We start from the raw sequence: 23,967 nt of genomic DNA on the forward strand, positions 1-23,967 counted from the left end.
CTTAAAATAAGAAACAAAGTGCCTGACGGGACAAGCTTATCTCATTTTTCAAAGTATTGAGAGACATAAAAGTCAACACAAAAAATACCATGATATTGAGACCAAAATTTCTTACTATTTTAAGGAGTTTATTACATTATAGAGTAATATTTTAGACTGTCAGTCGTTCTTATTAATACGCAATTCGTAAATTTCTACATAGTTCATATTGATAACAGCTGAGAAATAAGTGTCACAAATAAATCTTTTGATTTGATATTGTGGGCATGCCATACGTCTTTATCGCTTAACAACCACACTCAATCCCAAGGCCATATATCATAGGTCTGCGTAAGATTTTGCGCACTTGCACACTAACAAGAAGAAAATTATGTTCACACTTCTAGTCCACCACTTTGGCTTGTCTCTCTTCCAAAACGGACTTAATTCCAGCTCACAAATCAACCATCTCATCTCATCCTTACGTAATCACTAAATCAAACCTCTCTATCGACCTAAATCCACTCCTTGTCAACGTATTTTCAACTTACCAAAACAGCCACGTCCCAATAAGGAGAATGACTAAAATAAACTAAATTTACTGTCATGTAATGTTTTTATTCAATAATATAATGTTATATGTTAATTTTTATATAAGAATCGAATTGTTACAGTTACAATACATCAATTTAAGTGATCATTTATCACAATAATAAAAATATATTAACCATTGCGTGACGATGTGGATACACATTCTATCGATGATTAATCTAACATTTAATCTAATAAAATCAATTATTTGACAAAAAAATTCAATAAATCAGTTTTATGTAATTAGTGATATGAATCCCTGTCGTAAAAATCATTGAGATGCTCCGACAAACCAACCGAAAGCAAGGGCAAATTCGTAAATGAGACCGGTAATTTTCTTATTGCCGTGGTGTCCTTGATTTCGCTGCCCCTTGAAGATGGTGTGACTTGTGAGAGTCTGAGAGATAAAGAAAGAGTGGAAGAACCTGCCCTAAAACCGTGTTCAAATCATTCTGAATTTTTTTTCAAAAACATAAATGGTACATCACGTGTTTTTATATAAGCAGTGAAAAATTTTATTTTTTAAGTTATTAACATTTTACCATACACGTTTCACCACTATTGATGTAGTGATATGTGGTGTGTGTTTCATGATAAATTTTTAGTTGTGACAGGAACACGGGTTGTATACCATGTGTTTTTATGTAAGTGATGGAAAATTTTATTTTTTAAATTATTAATTTTTTAACACAGATATCCTACCATTTATATAACGATACGTGATGTACTACCTATGACGGTTACAATGAAAAATCTCACCCACACTCAAAAATATCTCAGTCACTGAAACTAAATTAATACACGTGTCATCATACAGGCGAAAGCCAATACAAGCAGCGAAGGGAAGGAAACGTTATATTTTTTTGTAGTTATAAATACACTCTCTCACTCTTTTCTCTCAGTCCTCTCTCTCTCCTCGCTTTCTGTCTCCAACAAACAAATACAGAGAGCACAGAACGATAAACGCGCCTACGCAGTTACAGAGGAGTGGTCGTCTCCGTCTTCCTCCGCATTATTCGCTGCGTTTTGGACTCTTCCGTACTGGATTGAGGATTGAGGTCGCACGCAGAGGATAATGGCCCTCCGCCGTCCGGGGCTCCTCCTCCCCCTCTCTGTCTTCCAGGCAAGCACTTTTAATTCCTTTTTCCGAATATGTCCATAAAACTCCGACGGAATTTCTTGCTCGTTTCCCGACTTTCCAACCTTTTTTTTTTTTCCTGAGGACCACGAAAAGCTGAAGAAACGGAAAAAGAATTTGAGCTTGTTTCTCGATTTGTTTCTTTTTTTTTTTTCCAAGTTTTTCTTACAGTTTTCTCAGTAACCAAACAGAATTTTCACTTCAAAATTGAATTGAATTGAATTAGTTGAGGCGCGTTCGACTTCGTTTCGAGTATAATTAACAACATTTTCACTTTGCTTACTTTCACTGATGCAAGTATTGTTTATGCAGGTGTTATTTATTCTGGGCGTAGCATATGCTGCTCAGACCTCCGTGACGTCTAATGCTACGGCGGCGGGGTGAGGCGGCTTCCTTGACATTTTACATGCACAAGATATCAACTTTATTTTTCGTATTAGCAAACTTCGGAGGCTTCATTGTTATTTAATTTAGTTCATTCTGCTTAAGTTTGGCACTTCATGATACATATAGTGTGTTTTAGTTAAATTTCACTAAAATATTGATAGTAATAATAAAATCAATGGTGACTGGAAGTTAATTTTAAATTAGCTGTTTTTAAATCGCTCCTGATCTGAATTATGTCCTGCTCATGTGGTGTTTCTATGACGGTTGTTCAATTAACTATCTTTAGTTCCAGGAATCGTAATTTTAATTTCCTGGATTAATTATTCGATGAATAAAAAATAGTATGACGATTGAACTCGAGGTTTCTTGAATTTGTTCTTCACTTTATTTTTCTTGTTGTCTAGGGAAAGACATTCGGAAGGGTATTGCGCAATGTATGGCATTTGCGGGCAACGTAGTGATGGAAAGTACATAAACTGCCCTTTCGGTACCCCATCCGTTAAGGTAGAAGCAGTCACTCTTTTATCAGTAAAAGTGCTGATAAAAATGTAGCTTTAAGTCCTCCTTGCTTCTTATTCCATCATAATGTGTGTGTTTAAGATTTTTAATTAACCCAAATATCGCATATTTTATGTGTTCCAGCCGGATGATTTACTTTCGTCCAAGGTCCAAAGTCTCTGTCCAACAATTACTGGAAATGTTTGTTGTACAGAAGCTCAATTTGACACACTACGGGCACAGGTCCAGCAAGTAAGTATTTTTTTCTGTTCAGAGTTGGTCGTAATCCCTCTCTGCTAAGAAACTAGGTTATTCATTTTTCTCTCCATAATCTTTTCACCCTCACCCCACAATATATAATTAGTATTCTTTTAACTTGTGTTTTATTTTTGCAGGCGATTCCCTTTCTTGTAGGTTGTCCGGCATGCTTAAGAAACTTTTTGAATTTGTTTTGTGAGCTTACCTGCTCTCCAAATCAGAGTTTATTTATCAATGTGACTTCTGTAGCCAAGGTCAGAAAACCCTCTTCGTATTTTACCGTTCCATATTGAAATATATTATGCTCCCTTCATCCTGCAGTACAATCTTATGATTTATTAATTATACAAATAAGAAGGCTATATATGATCTCAAGCACAACAAGAGACATTGATTCATGCTTTTACAAAATTTCTTGCCAATCGAGATGTGTTTACATCTCTTGGCTTGCCGAAGCGACCTAGTGCAGTCGATTGTTTTTTGTGATGTATGATGTCTGTATAGAATATTAGAATTATATCTAACATGCCAATATGGTATCAATTGGTCTCTATGTAGTCTTATAACTGTTGCATCAACTAAAAATAGAAATGAAAGCTCTGAGTTATATGGTAAAAGGATTATGTCCCAGAAATCGTTTGACATTCATCCTTATGTTTAATTTACTTGATAGTTTGGGACATGAACATTTTGAGTTTCATTTAGTTGATGAAAAATGGGAAAAGGAAGCAGATAATTCTTTTATTACTTGAGCATGTTGTTACCCACTTGATTCGTTGATTAAAGTTTGAATTTTGCAAGGATTTAGTCTTTTACTTGGAAATAATTTTGTTTTTTAATTTTATTTTTTATCGAATAGAGAATATGATTATGTCTTCTTAGAGAGAGACAATACTTAATGAAGCTTATTCCGTATTCAGGTTAACAGAAACATGACTGTCGATGGGATTGATTATTATATAACTGATGACTTTGGTGAAGGGTTATTTAACTCCTGCAAGGATGTCAAGTTTGGTACCATGAATTCTCGAGCTATAGAATTTATTGGTGCTGGTGCTAAAAATTTTAAAGGTAAGTTTATTCTTTTGAAATTGCAAATTAGGTCTCTCTCTCTCTCTCTCACTCTCCATCTCTCCTTATCTCTCTCTCTCACGTACACACAGACAGACAAATGTACACTACATGGATTTTACCCTTAAGTGGGGCATGATAATAGAAAGATAAGCATATCAAAATGGCATATACTAATCAAGTGACGTGGCTACTTTTGCGATATCTGATAAGATCTAACTGTGGAAATAACGCTTCACTATTTAGTTTATCATGAAACGTGGGTCTTTTAGCCTCTTGCTTTTGCTGGTAGTGGGAATTGATTGACCATTGGATACTTAATTGGCAGAGACAAGGCATCTCTGAGTGATGTTCCTTGTTCTATAGAATTCCAAGAACATCTCTTTGTTTACCTTATGCAATTGAGGCCTACATTTTTGCTCTAAGGTCAAGTGCTTGTATGCCTGGCCTTAGTTTGTGCTGTTTAATAACTAGCTGTGCTTTTACTGTTGGTTATGGCAGACTGGTTTGCTTTTATCGGCAGACAAGCACCTCCTAGTATGCCAGGTTCTCCATATGCCATTAGATTCCCTTCAAGTGTTACTGAGTCATCTGGGATGAAACCTATGAATGTATCTACTTATTCATGCGGTGATAATTCACTGGGCTGTTCCTGTGGTGATTGCCCTTCAGCTACAGTTTGTTCTAACACAGTTTCTCCGGTTTCCCGAAAAGGAGGTTCATGTTCAGTGAGAATTGGATCGATTAAGGTGAGAGAGCATGTTTTAGGATACTTTAAGCTTTTGGCTCTCACATGAATTAGCTTGGTCATATCGGATGAATATTTCGTGTAGGCACATCAGGAACTATACTCTTTGTTCATACGCTTTACTTCTGTGACAACTGCAGGCTAAATGTATTGACCTTGCTGTTGCTGTTCTATATATTGCACTGGTTTCTGTGTTTTTTGGGTGGGTTTTGTTTCATCGGACTAGAAAAACCAAGCCAGCTTCTGGGACAAAACCATGGTGGAGTGCAATGGATGATGGCGAAGTTCATTCTAACAGGGAGAAGAATGAGAACCCTCCGATGCAGGTGGAAACCAATTTCTTTTTTTCTTTTCGTGATATACATATGTAATACACGCATATATTAATAGTTTACTTATTCATGTGTTGATCTGAAATTTATATCATTTTTGTCTTCCGTGTTTACATGTTTAAATCTGCTTTTTGGTTTTTTCATTTGACAGTTTGTGTGCATTCTATCATACATACGCCATATATTTCTGCTACTTTTAGCTAGCTGTCTGTTTCATCTATCTGCGAAGCTTTATGGATCATATATGTCATTCCTGACCTCACCTGCCCCATTCCTCGATTTATGTTTTGTTTTGTTTTCCTTGCTATGTTGTCATTTTCATATTCGTTGCAAATTCTCCTGTTAATAATGAATTTATTATTTATATCATGTCAGATTACCAATCTACATTGATGAACTAAGCACATAAAAGCGGGGATATGCTTAGGATTTTTTTTTTTTTTTTTTTTTAGTTAATTTCTTCATTTTCTAACAAAGGATGAATTCTCACTGGATTTTTTTCTATCACCTCTTCTTCTAGTATAGTCTTCCTCGTTAGCTTTCAGTAGTATAAACGCTTGATATATTTTCTGTATTGTGCCCAATTATTTTACTGTTATATTCTTTAGTTTACTGAGACTGCTCTCTAGTTGACATATGCTTATAGAATTTTTCTTTGCTTCTATATAGCAAAGTTCTTTGCCATAAAAACTGTCCCTGTAATATGTCGCTTTCTACCAGTATTGTCTTCCTCTTTAGCTTTTGGTTAACTCGCTTCATGAAATTGCTTTGTGTGTTTCTGGTGTGCTCAACTTATATCTCTGCCATCTCGAGTCTGTAAGCATATATTTCACTAAAATTGTTGGTCATAGGTATTTGAAGATGCTCCTCACGTTAGAAATGATGTCCAACTTTCAATTGTGCAAGGATACATTTCAAAATTTTTCAGGTGATTGCTATCCCTTGCAGAGTGATTGCTCCATGTCAAACTTTTCTGTCAGTGACTCAGTTAAGGCAGAATTATTTTCTTAAATTATTACATTTTGATGTACAGGAGATATGGAACATGGGTTGCTAGGAATCCAATTATAGTGTTGTGCTCATCATTGGCTGTAGTTCTTCTGCTTTGTTTGGGTCTTATCCGTTTCAAGGTGGAAACAAGGCCTGAAAAGGTTCGGTTCGGTACTTGAATGGTCTTTTTAAGTTAAATAATTTATACTTAAAAAAAATGTGAATGTGATCGGTTGCACTATTTTGAATGAAATGAGTTCTAGTGCTCTCAGTTATTTTACAAAATTTTCTTTTTCTCGTTTTTGGCCTTTGGAACCATGACTGTTTTTTTATACAATGGAACGTGTGCCTAGATAACTCATGAGGTTCATCAATTTCAAATCTTGTGAAGTTAGTATTCAACCCACTGTTTATTCACAATTATACTCTCTCCCCTCTGAACCTTGACGTGGGTTCTTTTGTGGGCGTTTAGCATTTAAACAACTATTGTATGCATGCCACATTTTTTTACGTCACTAGATATATACGTTTTACATTTTAATTTGTTATGGCCAGAGCATTCTATGTTATTGTTGGAGTTGTACCATTCTGTTTAACTTAAGTTGTGTAATGTTGCAGCTGTGGGTAGGGCCTGGGAGTAAAGCAGCAGAAGAGAAGCAATTTTTTGATAGCCACCTAGCCCCTTTCTACAGAATTGAGCAGGTACTACATTGTTACACACTCTGTTTTTGGTGAACCATTTTTCATCTTATGAGGTGTTACACTTTACGCGATGCAATGAGGTTACCTTTCCAAGGTAGCAGAACTGGGAAGTAAAAAAGGTTAAAAAGCATAGAGCCAACAGACATATATTGGAAATGAGTTGCCTTTCCTTTTTATCTGGACATTATGTATCATCATCACTCTGTTGTTGGTATGAGAAGCCTGCTGTAGTATGGGGTGAAGTTGTATTTACAACTCAACTCCTTTAGCTTTCAACTTGCAGAGAAACTTATGTCACACCTTGTGTTATTTTTTGCAGCTAATATTAGCAACAATTCCAGAGGGTAAGCATGGTAACTCACCTAGTATTGTGACAGAGGACAATATTAAGTTACTTTTTGAGATACAGAAGAAGGTATTTATCCTTCCAGACTGTAGTGTTACTTTTCAGAATTTAAGTATTTATCTTATAAGATTGGATGGGCTATACGAGACTAGAAATGTTCTTGGTTTTGATATGTACTCCAATTGATTTTTTGTTCTGTCTGTTTTTCTGCATTGACGTGTGGTAAAAGAATACTTCTTTATACAACATTACTCATCCTTGACAGGTTGATGGAATTAAAGCAGATTATTCTGGATCCGTGGTATCTCTTGCTGATATTTGCATGAAGCCAATGGACAAAGATTGCGCCACTCAAAGTGTCCTACAGGTACAACTCTTTTTGATGGCCTACATTTAGTTGATGCAGTCTGGGTGACCATATGGTAAACGAAACTTGTGATTTTTTTGTTCGTTTAGCTTATACTTATTTTCGCACTTTTTACATGTTCGTAATCATTCTGAATGTGATACGAGTTCTTGAAGCCGGTACTTAAATGTATAACTTGCACTGACAGTGTGTTGGTTTTTTTTGAAGGTGTTAAACCACAATTTCTTCATATTCCAAAAAAAATTATTGCATTGTGGCTAGATATTTTTAAAATTATTTAACAGTTTCTCTCTTCGTTCCAGTACTTCAAAATGGATCCTGCAAATTATGATGGTTATGGTGGGGTTGAACACCTAAAGTATTGTTTTGAGGTATATTCTTATAATTTCCATCTACAACTTATCTGAAGTGTAAATCTAGTTTATTGTCTAATGAGATTCATGATCCAGGGTCCATCATATGTGCATCTTATAGTAGTATGCTTGATCACTATTTTATAGGTATGTTATTTTTAGAATATCAGGGTTGGTAACACAAAACAATATTGTTTTTATTAATTTTTATTTAAGGCTGATGGATAAAACTAATATCTCTGTTGCTCATCACACTGCTTGATCTATATTATTATTATGTGCTTCTATTTTCTGCTCAATTTCTCAAATAATGAGAACATAGAGATCTGTCCATATTTTCTCTTTTTTGCCTTCGAGATAAGCCGTAGTCATCTGGTCCAATGACCAAACTCACATTTTAATATACTTACATTTCTCTCCAGCTTGTTCTATAATTGATTTTCTTGCTTTTTTTACCATTCCAAATTTCTCAAAGAACATGGCAATACTGTTACGGAAAGTAGACCTATTAACATTTGTGTTTTGTGTTATTGAAGCACTATTCATCTGCTGACACATGTATGAGTGCATTTAAAGGTCCTCTTGATCCTAGCACAGCATTAGGAGGCTTCTCTGGGAAAAACTACTCTGAGGTAACGATTTTTCTGTTTTTTCATGAACAAATTCAGTTTTTTTTTCACCTTTTTAAGTTGATAAGAAAATCGAATTCCTTGAGTATTTATTGACCATTATGATTCTCTTCAATGCAGGCGTCAGCATTTCTTGTAACTTATCCTGTAAACAATGCTCTTAGTAATGATGGGAATGAAACTCAAAGAGCAGTGGCATGGGAGAAAGCCTTTATTGAGCTTGCAAAGGTTTACTCTTTGTCTAGCATAATTCTTGTAATTGTTTACTTTTTGCATTCTTGTTCGTGTTACCATCCTGTCCCAAATGAAAGTAGACATATTTCTCTCATAACCGTTTATTGTTTCGTTTTTGTGATAGGATGAATTGTTGCAGATGGTGCAATCTAGAAACTTAACACTTTCTTTTTCATCGGAAAGTTCTGTTGAAGAAGAACTTAAAAGAGAAAGTACAGCAGATGCTATTACAATATTGGTAAGTGTTTTCTCTCTTTCATTTTAGTTGCATGTTTCCTTTTATAATCGAGGCTCAGAATATCTATAATGCATAAGTACTGTACATGATATAGTATGTGGGTTAAATAATTTTTTTTATTCATTTATCATTTGAATCTTTTAAATTACTAATCTATTTATGGTTTCGCATTTCACTGCAGATAAGCTATCTTGTGATGTTTGCTTATATATCTCTTACTTTGGGTGATTCACCTCGTCTATCATCATTTTACATTTCGTCTAAGGTATGTTCTCAACTATTTTAGTTTGTTTCAAGTTACTGGAAAATACTGCCCTATTTGTATGTGTTTGGTTTTCCTCTGATTCAAAATTGAGACATCATTTATGTCACTATAATTGTGCACGTTTGAATTCCAGGTATTGCTTGGTCTCTCTGGGGTTGTGCTTGTCATGCTGTCAGTTCTTGGATCAGTGGGATTTTTCAGTGTTATAGGTGTAAAATCTACCTTAATCATCATGGAAGTTATTCCATTTCTTGTTCTAGCTGTAAGTTCCTCGACATTCTTACATGTATTATACATACAATGTATGTCTATATATATACATATATACATATCGCTTGAAAATTTAGTTTGCCAAATTGTTTATATTATATACAATGTATGTCTATATATACATATATACATATTGCTTGAAAATTTGGTTTGCCAAATTGTTCATAATGTGTATAGGTTGGGGTAGATAATATGTGTATACTGGTGAATGCTGTCAAACGGCAACCCTTGGAGTTGCCTTTAGAAGGGCGAATAAGCAATGCACTCGTGGAAGTTGGACCATCAATAACACTGGCTAGTCTATCAGAGGTCTTAGCATTTGCAGTTGGAAGTTTTATTCCTATGCCAGCATGCCGCGTGTTCTCCATGTTTGCAGGTTGGAAATTCTGATCCATAATAACTTTTAGATATATGAAATAGTTGTTATATGTTTTTATTGTCTTGCTGTCTGACCTCAGGCCTCCAAACTTACTTTTGCACGTTCTTCTGCAGCACTTGCTGTTCTGCTGGACTTTCTCCTTCAAGTTACTGCATTTGTAGCTTTGATTGTTTTTGATTTTAGGAGAACTGAGGATAAGAGGGTTGATTGTTTCCCATGCATGAAAATTTCATCATATGCTAACTCTGACAAAGGTATCGGAATGTTTTTATAACTTGATTCAGGTTGATGCATTTTCCTTAATGCCAACACTAATTTTCAATCAACCCTACTCTTATTCTCATATTATGTTTTTCTTTTGAATGCTGTTTTATTTAGGTATTGATCAGAAGAATCCTGGTTTATTGACTCGTTATATGAAGGTGATTGCTTTTTTATTACTACAGTAAACGGTCTTACAAAACCATGTGGATGGATCGTAGGGATGATATTGGCAGTTGGAATTACCAATCTACCATGATTTTCATACTTTTCTATGTAGAAGGGCTTAAACCTTTAAGAAATAGAATGTTGGCTTGTCAATAAAAACTTGGGAACTTTAACAAAAAACCACATTTTTTACACTAAAAAGTCAATCCTGGTACTATTCACTTTACCCTTTATTTTGTCCTTATCGTTAAAACTCAAAGTTTTCAAGCCCTTTTCATTAGTTTTCCTTAAAAAGTTTGATGCTATTTTTTCAAAAACTCTGGTAATTCTGTGATGATAGTCATTTGCTTTCTGCTTACCTAATTTCTAACAATGCTGTTTTTTCTCCTTTTTTTGTTTGTTTTACATTTCCAGGAGATCCATGCTCCCATTCTCAGTCTTTGGGGAGTCAAGATAGTTGTCATTTCCATCTTTGTTGCATTTGCATTGGCTAGTATTGTGAGTTTTGATTCTTCCTCCTAACGTATCATATATTTCATATCTATGTGAATATCCATTTTACTGTTTGTGGCCACACCTTCCTCAGTTAACTTCTGATTCTTTTGAACTTTATAGGCATTATGCACCAGAATTCAGCCTGGTTTGGAACAAAAGATTGTTCTTCCCCGAGACTCCTATCTTCAGGTCTATAAGTCAGTTGCCTACTTATAAAAATGCGTTTTTGCTATTGATTACTCTGTTCTTTCTTTGAGGTAACACTGTCTTTCATATATTGCAGGGGTATTTCAATAATGTTTCAGAGTATCTACGAATTGGACCCCCACTATACTTTGTTGTGAAGAACTTCAATTATAGGTATCTTACTGTTATTCATGTTCACTCTTGTTTGATGTATGTAACCAAACTAGCTATGAATGTCTTCTTAGGTCAACATATAAACCATATCGTATAGCAGTCATGAGTTCTTGAGATTGCTGCTGATACTCTACCCAGAAAATCACATATAATCTGATTGAAATGTTCACCTTTCAACAATGTGCTTCAGCATTTCATTTGATTTTCCATCCAAATGCCCAATGGTGGCTATCTATCAGAACTACTATTTCCTTTAGGAATAGGCATCCCATGGACAGTTGGCATGCATACATCTGCATATGAAAGCAACTATTTGTAGTCATAAAAGGAATTTTCTCCATTTAACTTTTCATGCATGCATTTCCGATGTCAATAATTATTATTATTATTTATTTATTGCAAACACTTATCTGAATGCTTCTGTTTGCTGAATCTCTGCTTCATTCTGATGTTGCTCTGTCCCTCAGTTCAGAATCAAGACATACGAACCAGTTGTGCTCAATTAGCCAGTGTGATTCAGATTCTCTTTTGAATGAGGTAAAACATTCTTTGTTCTCTTTATAATGGGAAAATTATAAGATTTTGGATGCTGTTTTAGAGCATAAAATGCCCCCTGCATTTTTCTTGTTCACATGCTAGTATTTCCTTGATAATCATACAATAATTAATGTCTCTTGCTAATTCAAGCTGGTTCTTTTCAATCTTACTGCTAATCCAGAGTGATTGATGTGTTAAGCTTAATTCATATTTAGCGTTATTAGTATATTATATGTTAATATTTTCTCAATCTGTAATTATAAAGAGATTAGTACATAATACATTTAATATGATATGTAATGCTGGAAAGTTCTAGCATTTTAATATCTGAATTGTCTGTTCATTTTCTTATGAATGTGAATTGGTACATATCTCTTTGAGCTTTTATTCTTTAACTCGGCTATTAAATTTTCCATGTCCTTCATTCTTTTGCCTATGGTTCCTTCTTTGATCAACCAATACGTGTCAGGGTTTTGGTATCCGTTATGTTTGATTGCCCCTTAGTTTCTGTTTTGGTATGTGTGTGTGAATTTGTGAGTTGTCCTTCTGCATCTGCAGAAATGCTAGACCATCCTTAATTTCAGAATTTATGTGTTTGATTTGTCCGTTTGTATGTATGTATTTGAATCATTTGTTTGTTTTTCTATGTCTAAATTTGAATTGTCCTTTTCTTTGTGTTGATTGTCCTTTTGTTTCCACAGATTGCAAGAGCATCCTTAAATCCAGAATCAAGTTACATTGCTAAGCCTGCTGCTTCATGGCTTGATGATTTTCTTGTGTGGATATCTCCAGAAGCATTTGGGTGCTGTCGGAAGTTTACAGATGGGACTTACTGCCCTCCTGATGATCAGGTGACAGTACATTTTTCTTAGTATGATTGTTAGTATGCTTATGGAAGCGTGGTCTGATGTTTGGAATTTGTTTTACATTCAAAATTGTTGAATTGTCTTCAGTTTTGGAATTTCTTTTATATGCAAAAGAGAATTTATGATAATGATGCTTTTCTTGTCCGCTTATAAATCTGTTAAGAGCACAAATCATCTCGTTTTTGTTTTGCTTGCAATCCCCTTGATGCTAAATTTAAGTTTCTCTCTTTCCTCTTTTCCAGCCACCTTGCTGCTCTCCCAGTGATAGTTCCTGTAGCCTTGGTGGAGTGTGCAAAGACTGTACTACGGTAATATACACATGGCATGACAGAAATATTTTAACTGAATTTCTTTGTTTATAAGGGAACACATCCATTCTCATTTTCAATTTTGTTGTTGTCAGTGCTTTCGTCATTCAGATCTTCACAATGACCGTCCCTCTACCACACAATTTAAAGAAAAACTTCCATGGTTCCTCAATGCTCTACCCTCTAATGATTGTGCTAAAGGTGGCCATGGAGCTTACACTAGCAGTGTGGAATTCAAAGGTTTGTTGATGGAATATTGTGCCTTTATGATGACTTCTCTTTCCAAACTGCTTATCTGCTTTCAGGTTAAACTTCCATTAGATGTAGCTTTTTATTTGAATTTACATTTTAACATGTTAATCATATTTTTGTTATCAGGCAATGAAAGTGGCACTATTCAAGCATCATCATTTCGTACATATCATACTCCTCTCAACAAGCAGGTATCTCATCCTGTGATCAATCAAAAAAGATTACCACTTCCCGTCTTTTCTAGGTTTCAACACTAAAGTAAGCCCCATAACTTGAATATCTACAAATTTATGTTAGGTTGACTACGTAAATTCAATGAGAGCTGCTCGGGAGCTCAGTTCTAGACTTTCTGATTCTTTGAAGGTAAAAATTTGAAGGCTACTTGCTAAGTCAATTGATTTATTTACAGTACAACTTTAATATTATAAAGCTACACCAAAATCTGTATTGTAAATAAGTAGAAAACATAGCTCAAAACGGAATTGTGGTGAAGCAACCCTATATGAAAACTATGCAAAAGGATGACTCCTATACTTTACTTTGTTTTTGTTTTTGATACAAGCAAATATTCTAGTTTTTTTAAGCAATATTCTAGTTTAAAGTTTAAACTAATCTAAATTGTGGGGAGGGAGATTCGAACTTGAGTGCATAGGGGGTGGCACATCTGTTCTAGCCAATGTGGTTGTGCCCACATCTGCAAACGACTCGGTGTCTATTATGCCGACATCACAACCCATGCAAATGGGAAAAGGGTTAATGTCCATTGGTTCATTTGATTCATTTGACAATAGACCCCAAATTCTACATTTAGATTGAGTACAACAGTCTTGTGTCGCCCCTTTCCATAAGCCACTGCTTCATAATTTCATTATTTATTCACACTGGGACAGTTAAACTATAATAAGTTAGCTTGATTCACTAATGCGTTGCTCGTGGTATACCTGTGGAACTGATATTTATTTTCTGGTGCAGATTGAGATATTCCCATATTCAGTTTACTATATGTTCTTTGAGCAATACCTTGATATTTGGAGAACGGCACTGATAAACCTTTCTATAGCCATTGGTTAGTTTTTTTTATAGCTTTGAATACTATATCTTAGTGGGGAAAAAATTCATAAAATTCAAATTTCACCTCTCTGGAACTCGGATTTTAATTTTAGCTTGTATCTGATTAATCTGGATATATTGTTGGTGTACCAGCTGCTGTGTTTATTGTTTGTTTAGCTATCACATGCAGGTCAGTATTCATATTCTTAGCCTCGTTTAATTCTTGTAATTGTGTGCAAGGTTACTCGTTGTGTTCATCTTCCTTAGCAAATAAATTTGCAAAGAGGTGTTTATAATGATACATTGATGCTTCCTTCAAATTTGTTTTGTAGTATATGGAGTTCAGCTATTATTCTGTTGGTGTTGGCAATGATTTTAGTGGATCTCATGGTGATCTTTCTTCGTTAAAATTTCTCTTTTGAAACAAAATAATACCTCCTATTAGTGGTCACATTTGCTCACTGGATAACATTCTACAGGGTGTGATGGCAATTCTGAACATCCAATTAAATGCAGTCTCTGTTGTGAATCTTGTAATGGCAGTGGGCATTTCGGTTGAGTTTTGTGTGCATATGACACATGCTTTCTCGGTCAGTGTCAAACTCTTAAACATTATCTGTAGTTATTTACTTTTGCCTTCTCTTTCTCGCTATTGTTAGTTTTTGTGATGCCTAAAGTCCCTTCAAATCTTGGGGTATTTTGATTTTGGCTTCACAGAACAGAATCAAAGTTATCATTGGCGACAACACGCTACCTTTTTTCTTCTGAAGTGTATAATTAACATTTGTTGTGCAGGTTAGCACAGGAGATAAAGACCAGCGCACCAAGGAGGCTCTGGCTACCATGGGTGCCTCTGTATTCAGGTACTTGGCCCAATTCCAACCCTCCTTCGTAAGAAAGGGAGAAACTCCTACTTTGTTTTGTTCCATCTCCGAGCATCTTCTGCGATTGATCATTCTTTGCCAAATAGCTAGTCTCAAGTGCAGTGCCAATAGGATTTTGTGTGATAAATTTTATCCGATCTAAGCTTACATTTCCATTCTCTCTTGACATTCTTTTGCAGTGGAATCACATTAACAAAGTTAGTTGGGGTTATTGTACTTTGTTTCTCGAGGACGGAAATCTTTGTGGTACTAAATCTTTCACTCACCGTCTAATCATACTGGCCATTACTGTCGGATCCCCCTTTGAACACATCTTTTCCTCTTATGTTTTGTAGGTGTATTACTTCCAAATGTACCTAGCATTGGTTCTTCTTGGTTTCTTACACGGGCTTGTGTTCTTGCCGGTAAGTTAGTACAGTTCCCTTATCACGTCCTTGCCATCCTCGACGGAAATTATAAAATTCTTGAACAATAACCAGCATCTGAAAAGAAAATATGTTGAATAGAGATAGAAACCATGTCTTGCATTAGTCTGGTTTTGAATTTTGATCAACTAGTACATAACGACGTTTTGTTTACAGGTCTTCTTGAGCATGTTTGGTCCGCCTTCAAGACGCGTGCCCGTTGAGCAGAGACAAGATCAGACATCTGTTTCCCCACAACTATGAAGATAGCGGATTACTACCTCTCCAGTTCTCTTTCGTGTTGTTTTACAGCTGAATTATTATGTACGAACAGAATAACAGAAATATCGAAATAGTTAAATGTGTAAATTATAGAACTGCCGCTGCTGACAAAGGAACAGAAAACAAAAAAGAGCAAGAAAATGGTAGATTTTGAGATTTGTTTGTTTGGCTAGCATCAACTTCCCTTGGCGTAAATATCATACATCACATCAATGTATAAAGATATGTTAACCTTGGAACAAAGGAAGAACTCAGAAAACTATTCCGTTTAGGATGCATCCAATTATTGGTTTATTAAGAGGTTGTTTGATAACCATTTTGTTTTCAGTTTTTTATTTTTTATTTTTAATTGAATGCTCGTTTTGATGCGGGAGTCAAACCTTGAAAAGAACTTCTTTTTTTTGTTTTTTGTTTTTTTTTTTTTTTTTTTTAGAAAAGAACACTTTTTTATTGAAAATAAAAATTGAAGACCACTAATTGCATTGGAATAATAACGTAGGAATTTTTTAAGTCATATTTAGAGTATGGCGAGAGTTTCTTACGAAGTTCATCCTTTGTTTTTTGTTTCTTTGAAAAATGATGTACTAGAGGTCTTAGGGAGAATTGATTAATTAAAGATTATATTTGCGTGTGCAATTGAAGTAAATGATTTCTTTCAATCAAGCGTGACTTGGTAATATCAATTGAATCCACGATTAATGACATTGATCTTGCTTTGTTGTTCCTGATTGAGCAAATTTCAAGTTATCTATGTGTTCTTTTAAAATCCTTCATATTCGTCCTACAAAACATTTGGTAATACTTTCAGTTTTCACAATTTGTGTAGTTTCTAAGGCATTCTCCACAATTTCTTGAAGCTTATAGGAGGTTTTTTTTCCCTTCCTTTTTCTTTTAAAGGGACCAGCTGGTGGTTTAGTCACGACAGTCCACTTTTTCAGGAGCCGATGCTTATAGTAGTTGACATTTTATACTTCAGTGATAAACGTACTTTCGATCCTACTTCAGTTATCTATTTTCAATGTATTTTCTTTGATATCTGTAACAGACAAATGAAAACTAAAAACGAAATAGTCCTAAACCCTTTTCCTTTCTTCCAATTAATACCCTTCACGGAACATTCGCATTATAAAGCAGAAACCCAATTAAGCATCTAAAGTCTCCCAACACCCTGAAAAGATTTACCAACATCTGATCCGATAGGAAACAAACCCATTTAATTGTTTTATTAAAGCTTCATCTGAAAGCAAATTCTTCCTCTGGAAATTGACTCGATGCTTAGAAATCTGGCACAAGCATTCCCAATTCACATATTAAAAATGGAACTTTAACAAAAAGCTCTCGGTACTATTCACTTTAACGAAAAACCATATTTTTACACTAAAAAGTCAATGCTAGTACCATTCACTTTATCCTTTATTTTGTCATTATTGTTAAAACTCAAAGTTTTCAAGCATTTTTCATTAGTTTTTCTTAAAAATAAATATATAAACAGGACTATTTTAACTGGCAAAAAATTATGTAAATACACAGACAACTATCCACTAGCAATTAACAAAAGGAAAAGAAAAATGTTAGGAATACACTAAGTCACTAACTGCTAGCTACTAGACTAACAAAATACATTCAAGCTGCCGCAGTTTCAGATGGAGATCCCAGATGTTCCTTTCCACCATCCTTTCGTTTAATTCTGCACGACGCAAAACTTCCATCTTTACATTGCGAAGATTTCATATGCTCGGAGCAGCGATCTATGAAGCGAGGTTTCAACATCCCTACTAAAACTAACGGATGCATCCCCACTTTATTGACTGCAGACTTCTGCTACTTCAGTGCTTGCAAACTCAGACAAACATCTTCCTATCATGACGGTCTACCTATCAACCTTTCAAGTGATGACGAGATATCTGGAGAGAGAGCTTAATTGTGCGGCTCTCAGAAGATCGGCACACATCAACACACTCCTCTAAATCATCATCACATGTTAACAAGACCCACTCCGAGTCATCATCCAAGTATTTTATATCGTACGTACTCATGTCTTGTATGCTAAATCGCTTTGCGATTTCTTGCACCAAATCTTCATGTCTCCAATTACTCTGCATGCGGAAGCGGGTTTTCTCATCCCCATATGCAACTTTTACTCTTTGAACCTTGCCTTCTTGAGCTACCCGGCCATTATTTTTCAGTGAATGTGGAATGGACTGCAGATTTTGTTGCTCGCAGAGAAGTTTCTGGCTTTGGGATCTTGGCAGTAGCTCCGCTCGATCTTGGCCAAAAGCATGCAATACTGCCTCACTTCTGACCCTCTTTGGCACATCATCTCTTGAGTTATCTCCAACAACTGGATCATCGTTACCAGCAATGTTACATGAGAAGGGAAGTTGCTGTGTCCTGCTGGAACAGCATTGGCTTGAACTGGAACTCTGACAGCATGAAGATGGAGGAGATTTTGATGCGGTAGCTTGGGGGCTCAAAACACCACCTTTGGGTGACAAGTTTGTCTGATTTGGTTGATCACTCAGCTTTGAACTTGAAAATGGGCTGGTCCCCGATAAATTTGGAGATGTTAGCTCTGGGAAGTTCGTATAGAAAGAGTTGATCTGGAAAGCACCAGATGCGCCTTCAACTGAGTCGATTACAAGTTGGAGTTTCTGTAAAGAGTGACCAACCTTCTTGATTTTTCGAGATGGCCAACGCTTAATCCCATGTTGTCTGCATATCCTTTTCAAGGTTGTGGAGCAGACTAAACATGATCAATTCGAAAAGAAATTCATTAAAATTTTGAAACACAAAACCTTCATAGTAGAAAGTTCAACATAAGCCACATAAACATAGAATGCTGCAAGGCATTAGCGTGCTAGCAGATATTTTTAAAGTCCAATTGGTATTAGCTGGAGAAACAGAAAATACTAACACGAAAAACTTAATTTCGGAAGATTGCAAGGTGCATACGTACACCATACAGATTGTACAAGTAAAACAATTATAAATTGCATCAAGTATACACAGCAGTCCCATTACTCTAAAGGCCACCAAAATGCCATACGAATATTCACAACTAAAACATCAAACAGGAAGCAGGTTTATCACAAGAAATGCTTACCTCCAATACTCTTTGCAGCATCTTTTAGACTACCGGAAAAATATTTGCGAAGAACTTGCAAGTTGATATCTTTTTCTGCCTTGGTACGTCTTTTCTCTCTTGTCTTACTCACAGTAACACTTGAAAAGCTACCCTCACCTAGAGCAGAAAACTCTTGTCCACACTTAACACCACCTTTTAGGTTTGAATCTTCTTGATGCTGCCTTAACTTCGACAATTTCACACTCAGCACCTTGCGTGGTTTTTGGTTTGGGAACATTGAGACATCCTTACGATTCTGTTGGACCTCTGTGAAACAAGCAATATTACTTGGTCCGGGATCCGACCGAGCTATCACCTCACTGACATGAAAATTAGTTTCCTCCTCAACTTCCTTGTCTGTGACAACCCGTAAGCTCCGGCATGTCTGTTGCATAACCAAGGACAGTGATGTAAGCATCTTTTCCTGTTCTTCAGGATCCCTGCACTCCACTGGCAAGAAGAACTCCAGGACAAAATCAGTTGAACCAGTGTCAATGCTCCGCAGACGTATTGCAACGGCTGCATGCAAATCAAACATCCTGGCATGGTGAGATAGAGGATACTCTGTCTTGACAAAGGAAGTTATGTCATCTGAGAAGCATGGCTGATTGGTCATAAAAGCTCTCCCAACGATGCCTTGGCCTCTTAGCAAGTGATGCTCAGAGCACGCTTCATGAAAACTCTGGATACTAGGATCAGCCACATGACAAGCATGCTCCACAGTTGAAACACAGTGGACGTAGTTGTCATCAGAATGCCGGCACCCATCTTTACCTTGTTGGACGCATGACATCCAGGTTTGTGCCAAGGGCAACTTGTGCGTCTCACATGCAGATCTCAAGACCTCTCGGATCTCGGGTAACGCAGCGTGAAAGGGATTGTCACACCCCTGCTAAGATAATCCACCAAATAAGCTTAGAACAAAAATCAGAATATACTAATATGTGATAAATCAATCTTCCTTCAGGGTAATTATGCATTTACCTTTACATTTTGAGTACTCAAATTTCTAGAACTTCGAAGATCAACAGCCTGCAAATTTTAAAGCTTGTCGACATCAGAAAACAAGATTCATGCGAACAGCCTACAACTAATTATATGCCCCTGTGATATGAAATTCAAAAGTCTATTTATCTAGGAGCATGGACCCATGAAGGTTTATCTTAAGTAAATTGAATGAAAATAAACACAGGAACGAAAAAAAGAGGTTTCTACTCATATGTCCATCCTCAAATTGGTGTTTATGTGCACTGATTCAGAAGCTCATAGGGATAAACAACAGAGCTGAGTTTCCAATTCATGGGTGGGACGGAGTATCTGTTGAGATAGGCTTGCTTTCATTCCCGTAGTTTAAGTTTAATTCTTTAACTATTCTCTCGGTTTGGAAAACAGTGTTAGATGCCGCATATACACAAAAGAAGATAAAGCAAGAAACTTGCAAACCTAATAAACTCCAAGTGCCTATTGCAGTGACGGGAAAGGAAGAAGGCCAAATGAATGAAATTTTGATACAAGGAAAGAGCACAGACCTCAAGTGCCTTGCAAACGCTGTCAATGTCAGGTTGATATTTTATCTTCTGGTCGGTCGTAACAACCTCAATAACGCCCAAGCAAGTCCTACTACCTTGTTCAAAGATGGGAAGGGCTAGAGTTCCACTTACATTATACTGTTGAGCATGGCTAACCCGTGGATATTCATCATGTCTAAAGTATCGAACATCAGGAGTCCACTCAGGAATCTTACCTGAGAAAACCCGGCCAGGCAACCCCATAACCATTTCTGTTGAATCCTCCTCAGTTGCGAACTGGTATTTAGCAGAGATGTCTCGATATTTAGCAAGCCTGGAACAGCTAGAATCAAGATAGAAAAGTTCATTCATTGTTAAAACATGTCTACCCCCTCTATTCACTGGCACCCATACTTGTACAAGAACATCTTCGTTTCTCATGACCTCTCCAATGTTCACGAGAGCCCTCATTAATCTCTCCGTCACAGATGATGCAAAACCTTCATTTCCAGTGGGACCAATCCACCACCTTCTGCTAAATTCACGACCTTCAATTGTAGGATCCACTGGTTGACCAGAGTACGCCACAGCATCTTTTATCATATTCTCCCTAGGAGACTGAGGATTCACAGGACCTTCTACGAGTTGTTTAAGGAATGGTCTTTGCGTCTCCTCTTGATTACTGTTGTGCGACGTGTTCATGGCCATATTGCCATTGGTCTCCAACGTATGCCAAAAAAACGAGGGGTTCAAGGGGGCAGCGGTACTGGGAAGGCTCTCATTAGGAAACTCAGGTCCATATGTGGTTTCCAACCAGCATCCCTCCAAGAAGAGTTCGTCCATGAAATCTAAATCTGTAGCGGAATCAGGTTGAGCTCCCAACATGGTAGCTGGTGACAGAACACCATCATCCATTGCAGAAGCCTCACTTTCCGGATTATCCCCCAACCAGTAGGTTCCAAAGCTCATTAATCTTGGCAAGAATTCAATTCTTGAGCGTTCGGCCTTCAAATCCGAGTCTGTTTGAATTCCCCAAAATCATTAAAAAAAAATCTTCCGAGTACAACAAATAACAAAAGAAATTGCAAACAACTCTTCTCGTAGAATTAACAAGGTAAAGTAATAACTAAACAAAAGCAAAGGAACAAGAATTAAACTGTAAATATATATATTAGTTATTGTACAAAGATTAGATTCTCCTTTCCACTAACAGAAATTCCATACGAGTCAATGACCATAGAACCATCAAATCTTCCAATGTCAATGGTTCAAATCAAAAGGCAAAAACAGAAGAAATTAAATAAAACCCACTTTCCACATATTCTTAAGAAAGAGGTGGGTCAAATCTTGTAAACAAAAAAAAGGAACAATCTTTCATTCACTTACAGTCAATATTCCAATTGAGAATTCAAGCATTTCACTTCACAATACAAGAAGCAAACCAGTTTCTGAGACCCAGAAAAAGCAACAGAAAAGAAAAAGGAATAAGAAGAACTCACTGTGTGAAGATTCTTGGAGTTTTTTATTTATTTTTTTTCTTGGTTTATTCAGACACTAGTTTCTGCATAAACCCATAAAAAGCTATCTGCAACTGCAATACAACAAACAAACTCAGAAAAGAGCTCTGAGTTGAAGAGGTAGTTGTTTCCTAGTCACAGAGAGTTCCTTCTCCCCTTCTCATCCCCACCACAATTCCAAAGTTCCCATCTTTCCTTCTAAGAATATATTATAATTCCAGTCCAGGCTACCTCATTGGTGAGAAAGATTCTAACTTGCATACATGGTCCCCACCTCAGACGTATGCAGCCCATCATGGACATTGTACTTCTCGCTTTAAAGTCAACCAATGGCTGATAGCTCAGCAAAGTACAGACAGAGATGTTGAGTTGTGTCATTCCTCCCTATTGAATCTACAATGAAACCCCAATCAAAGTAGGTTATCTTATGTGTGAAGTTCAATGGTCTTACGTACTTCATTTTACTTTATTTATATTGTTTATGTGTTAGGTTTGAAAATTTCTCTACAACTAAAAGACGTGTTGCGAGTAAATTTCACATTAAAAAAATGAAGAATCTTTAATTTTACGGTGTACCTCAACTTTTTCACGAAAGACTGAGTCAGTTGAGTGAGCTTGGGAAGAGATTGGTTGAGTTGTGAGGAGAATCGTAATCAAGGAGGAACGTTTTAATTTAACTAAAAATTTGAAAAGGAGATTGTGAGAATCAGTGGGGCTTGGTTATGAAATGCTGATGGAGGCTGAAGCAAGCAAATGAAATCAGAAATTATTAGAGGGATGAGTAAAATAAGGAGGGATCGTGCCCCGGCACTAACCATCTCCCACTTCAGATGCTCTCGCACGGCTCTGACTCACTCTCCTTCCTTGTTTTATTCCAGTTCCAGTGATGTAACTTCTGCATCATAATAATATTTTTCTCACCATCTTAAATGACAGTGATGGTTGTATCTTAAAAAAGATATAAGCTTAATCGATTTACTTGTATTCTTGTGACATACGCACTGTTAAAATGTTATAATTGTTAAATGAAATATCTTTCAAGTATGTTCGGATAACTGTATGAGATATAGTTAGAAAGAAAGTCAAGTCCCTATCAAATTAAGAGTTGAGGTTGTCGTGCATTGTCACTAAACCTTAGTCAATAAACTTTAATGCATACAAGCCTGTACTTGTATCTATTAAGTGCAGATTAATTTGGGAGGTATTCTTTATAAACTTTAAATCCGAGACAATTTTTGTAAGTGTCAACCAAGTCTGGACGCTAGTTGATGCACCAGAGGCATTGTACCTACAAGCAATGAAATGGTCTTTAAGTGGAAGATAGCATGGCACAAAGCCAATTCCCCTTAATGGCCCATTTTAAAGGCATTGTGCCTACCGGCAATAAAATGATCATTATGGAGAAGATAGTGTGCATGCAATTAATGGCTCAAATTCCCATTAATTACTTAATTCCCAAAATTATCGTATTAATAAAAATGACATAAAACCGCACCTTAAATCTCAAACGGCACAAAGTTAATCTAAAATTTAAATTATTACTGCATGTGGTTTGATATCTCACAAAGATAGTATGTAAGCAATATGGTACAAAATTTTAAATACAATTGTTCATCCGAAACAAATGAATTTTAAAGATCAATCTCGGCAAGAGCAACTTCGTATTCCTATTCCCCAATCCCGTTGGGGTCACGCAAACGTCCATAGTACTATCTGATGGTGGTGGATGAGTACTTTGGTCTCACAGAAATGAATTTTGGATGAATGTTTGCTATGTTGCTTCTCCTTAACCAGTTGAGAGGGGTACTCAATTCCTTATGAGCAATAGTTATGCTCTACTAGTTGGACAAGATGAAATTACACTTCATCTTCAACCTCTTGAATCAGGCAATGAAATTCTCTATAGACTCATGCTTGTATTGTTTCACTTCAGTCATATCACTGATAATCACTTCGAGCTCAATCCAATAGAACTGCTCACAGGAATCCCTCTCCATTTGTCTCCAAGTGCATGAATCTAATTGGCTGGTGGGTTGGAGTACCAAAGAAAAACTTGTCTAGTTGTGGAAATTAAATAACTTTTCTTGTAACTTTTTATATTGTTTTTAATAGACGACACACCTCGTGACGACCGAAATTCGTCAAATATACATTATGTGAGGAATTTTCAGTATTT

At 36.2% G+C, this 23,967-nt stretch overlaps 2 protein-coding genes across 3 annotated transcripts; one reads left to right on the forward strand and one right to left on the reverse strand.

Moving 5' to 3' along the window:
* The first annotated feature begins 1,427 nt into the window (after positions 1-1,427).
* On the forward strand, positions 1,428-15,955 carry LOC137710444 (uncharacterized). Its single transcript, XM_068449467.2, has 39 exons — positions 1,428-1,693; positions 2,021-2,088; positions 2,500-2,599; positions 2,738-2,845; positions 2,989-3,105; positions 3,772-3,922; positions 4,424-4,671; positions 4,811-4,996; positions 5,854-5,930; positions 6,036-6,153; positions 6,611-6,694; positions 7,014-7,109; positions 7,306-7,407; positions 7,710-7,778; positions 8,297-8,392; positions 8,510-8,617; positions 8,748-8,861; positions 9,043-9,126; positions 9,260-9,388; positions 9,574-9,772; positions 9,889-10,029; positions 10,154-10,197; positions 10,619-10,702; positions 10,820-10,888; positions 10,983-11,059; positions 11,527-11,596; positions 12,298-12,447; positions 12,705-12,770; positions 12,866-13,010; positions 13,149-13,213; positions 13,320-13,385; positions 13,995-14,088; positions 14,226-14,262; positions 14,405-14,462; positions 14,552-14,662; positions 14,868-14,935; positions 15,136-15,202; positions 15,292-15,360; positions 15,538-15,955. The coding sequence occupies exons 1-39, from the start codon at positions 1,646-1,648 to the stop codon at positions 15,622-15,624; spliced, it is 3,870 nt and encodes a 1,289-aa protein (XP_068305568.2). The 5' UTR covers positions 1,428-1,645; the 3' UTR covers positions 15,625-15,955.
* Positions 15,956-17,123: 1,168 nt separating this feature from the next.
* LOC137711245 (protein NLP5-like) lies at positions 17,124-22,188 on the reverse strand. 2 transcript variants are annotated; one of them, XM_088696098.1, is made up of 5 exons: positions 21,774-22,188; positions 20,296-21,293; positions 19,751-19,798; positions 18,746-19,655; positions 17,124-18,385 (listed from the first exon to the last, which is right to left on the reverse strand). In XM_088696098.1, exons 2-5 carry the CDS (start codon positions 21,241-21,243, stop codon positions 17,520-17,522), a joined length of 2,772 nt encoding a protein of 923 aa, XP_088552224.1. In that variant the 5' UTR covers positions 21,244-21,293; positions 21,774-22,188; the 3' UTR covers positions 17,124-17,519. The 2 variants fall into 2 exon arrangements, with proteins under 2 accessions (XP_088552224.1, XP_068306575.2); XM_068450474.2 differs by having other exon boundaries at positions 18,746-19,658; positions 21,774-21,909.
* Positions 22,189-23,967: the final 1,779 nt, after the last annotated feature.

The sequence above is a fragment of the Pyrus communis genome, chromosome 6 (assembly GCF_041283825.1).
Source record: "Pyrus communis isolate YQ-2024b chromosome 6, ASM4128382v1, whole genome shotgun sequence".
Classification (NCBI taxonomy): Eukaryota; Viridiplantae; Streptophyta; class Magnoliopsida; order Rosales; family Rosaceae; genus Pyrus; species Pyrus communis.

Excerpts from the sequence above, each read along its gene's own strand:
- LOC137710444 (XM_068449467.2), top strand. The coding sequence starts at position 1,646 with ATGGCCCTCCGCCGTCCGGGGCTCCTCCTCCCCCTCTCTGTCTTCCAG. Across the intron at positions 6,695-7,013 it reads CTTTCTACAGAATTGAGCAG|CTAATATTAGCAACAATTCC; the intron begins GTACTACATTGT and ends TATTTTTTGCAG. Across the intron at positions 14,463-14,551 it reads TGATTTTAGTGGATCTCATG|GGTGTGATGGCAATTCTGAA; the intron begins GTGATCTTTCTT and ends AACATTCTACAG.
- LOC137711245 (XM_068450474.2), bottom strand. The coding sequence starts at position 21,243 with ATGAGCTTTGGAACCTACTGGTTGGGGGATAATCCGGAAAGTGAGGCT. Across the intron at positions 19,659-19,750 it reads TGAGTACTCAAAATGTAAAG|CAGGGGTGTGACAATCCCTT; the intron begins GTAAATGCATAA and ends GGATTATCTTAG. Across the intron at positions 18,386-18,745 it reads TGCTGCAAAGAGTATTGGAG|TCTGCTCCACAACCTTGAAA; the intron begins GTAAGCATTTCT and ends GATCATGTTTAG.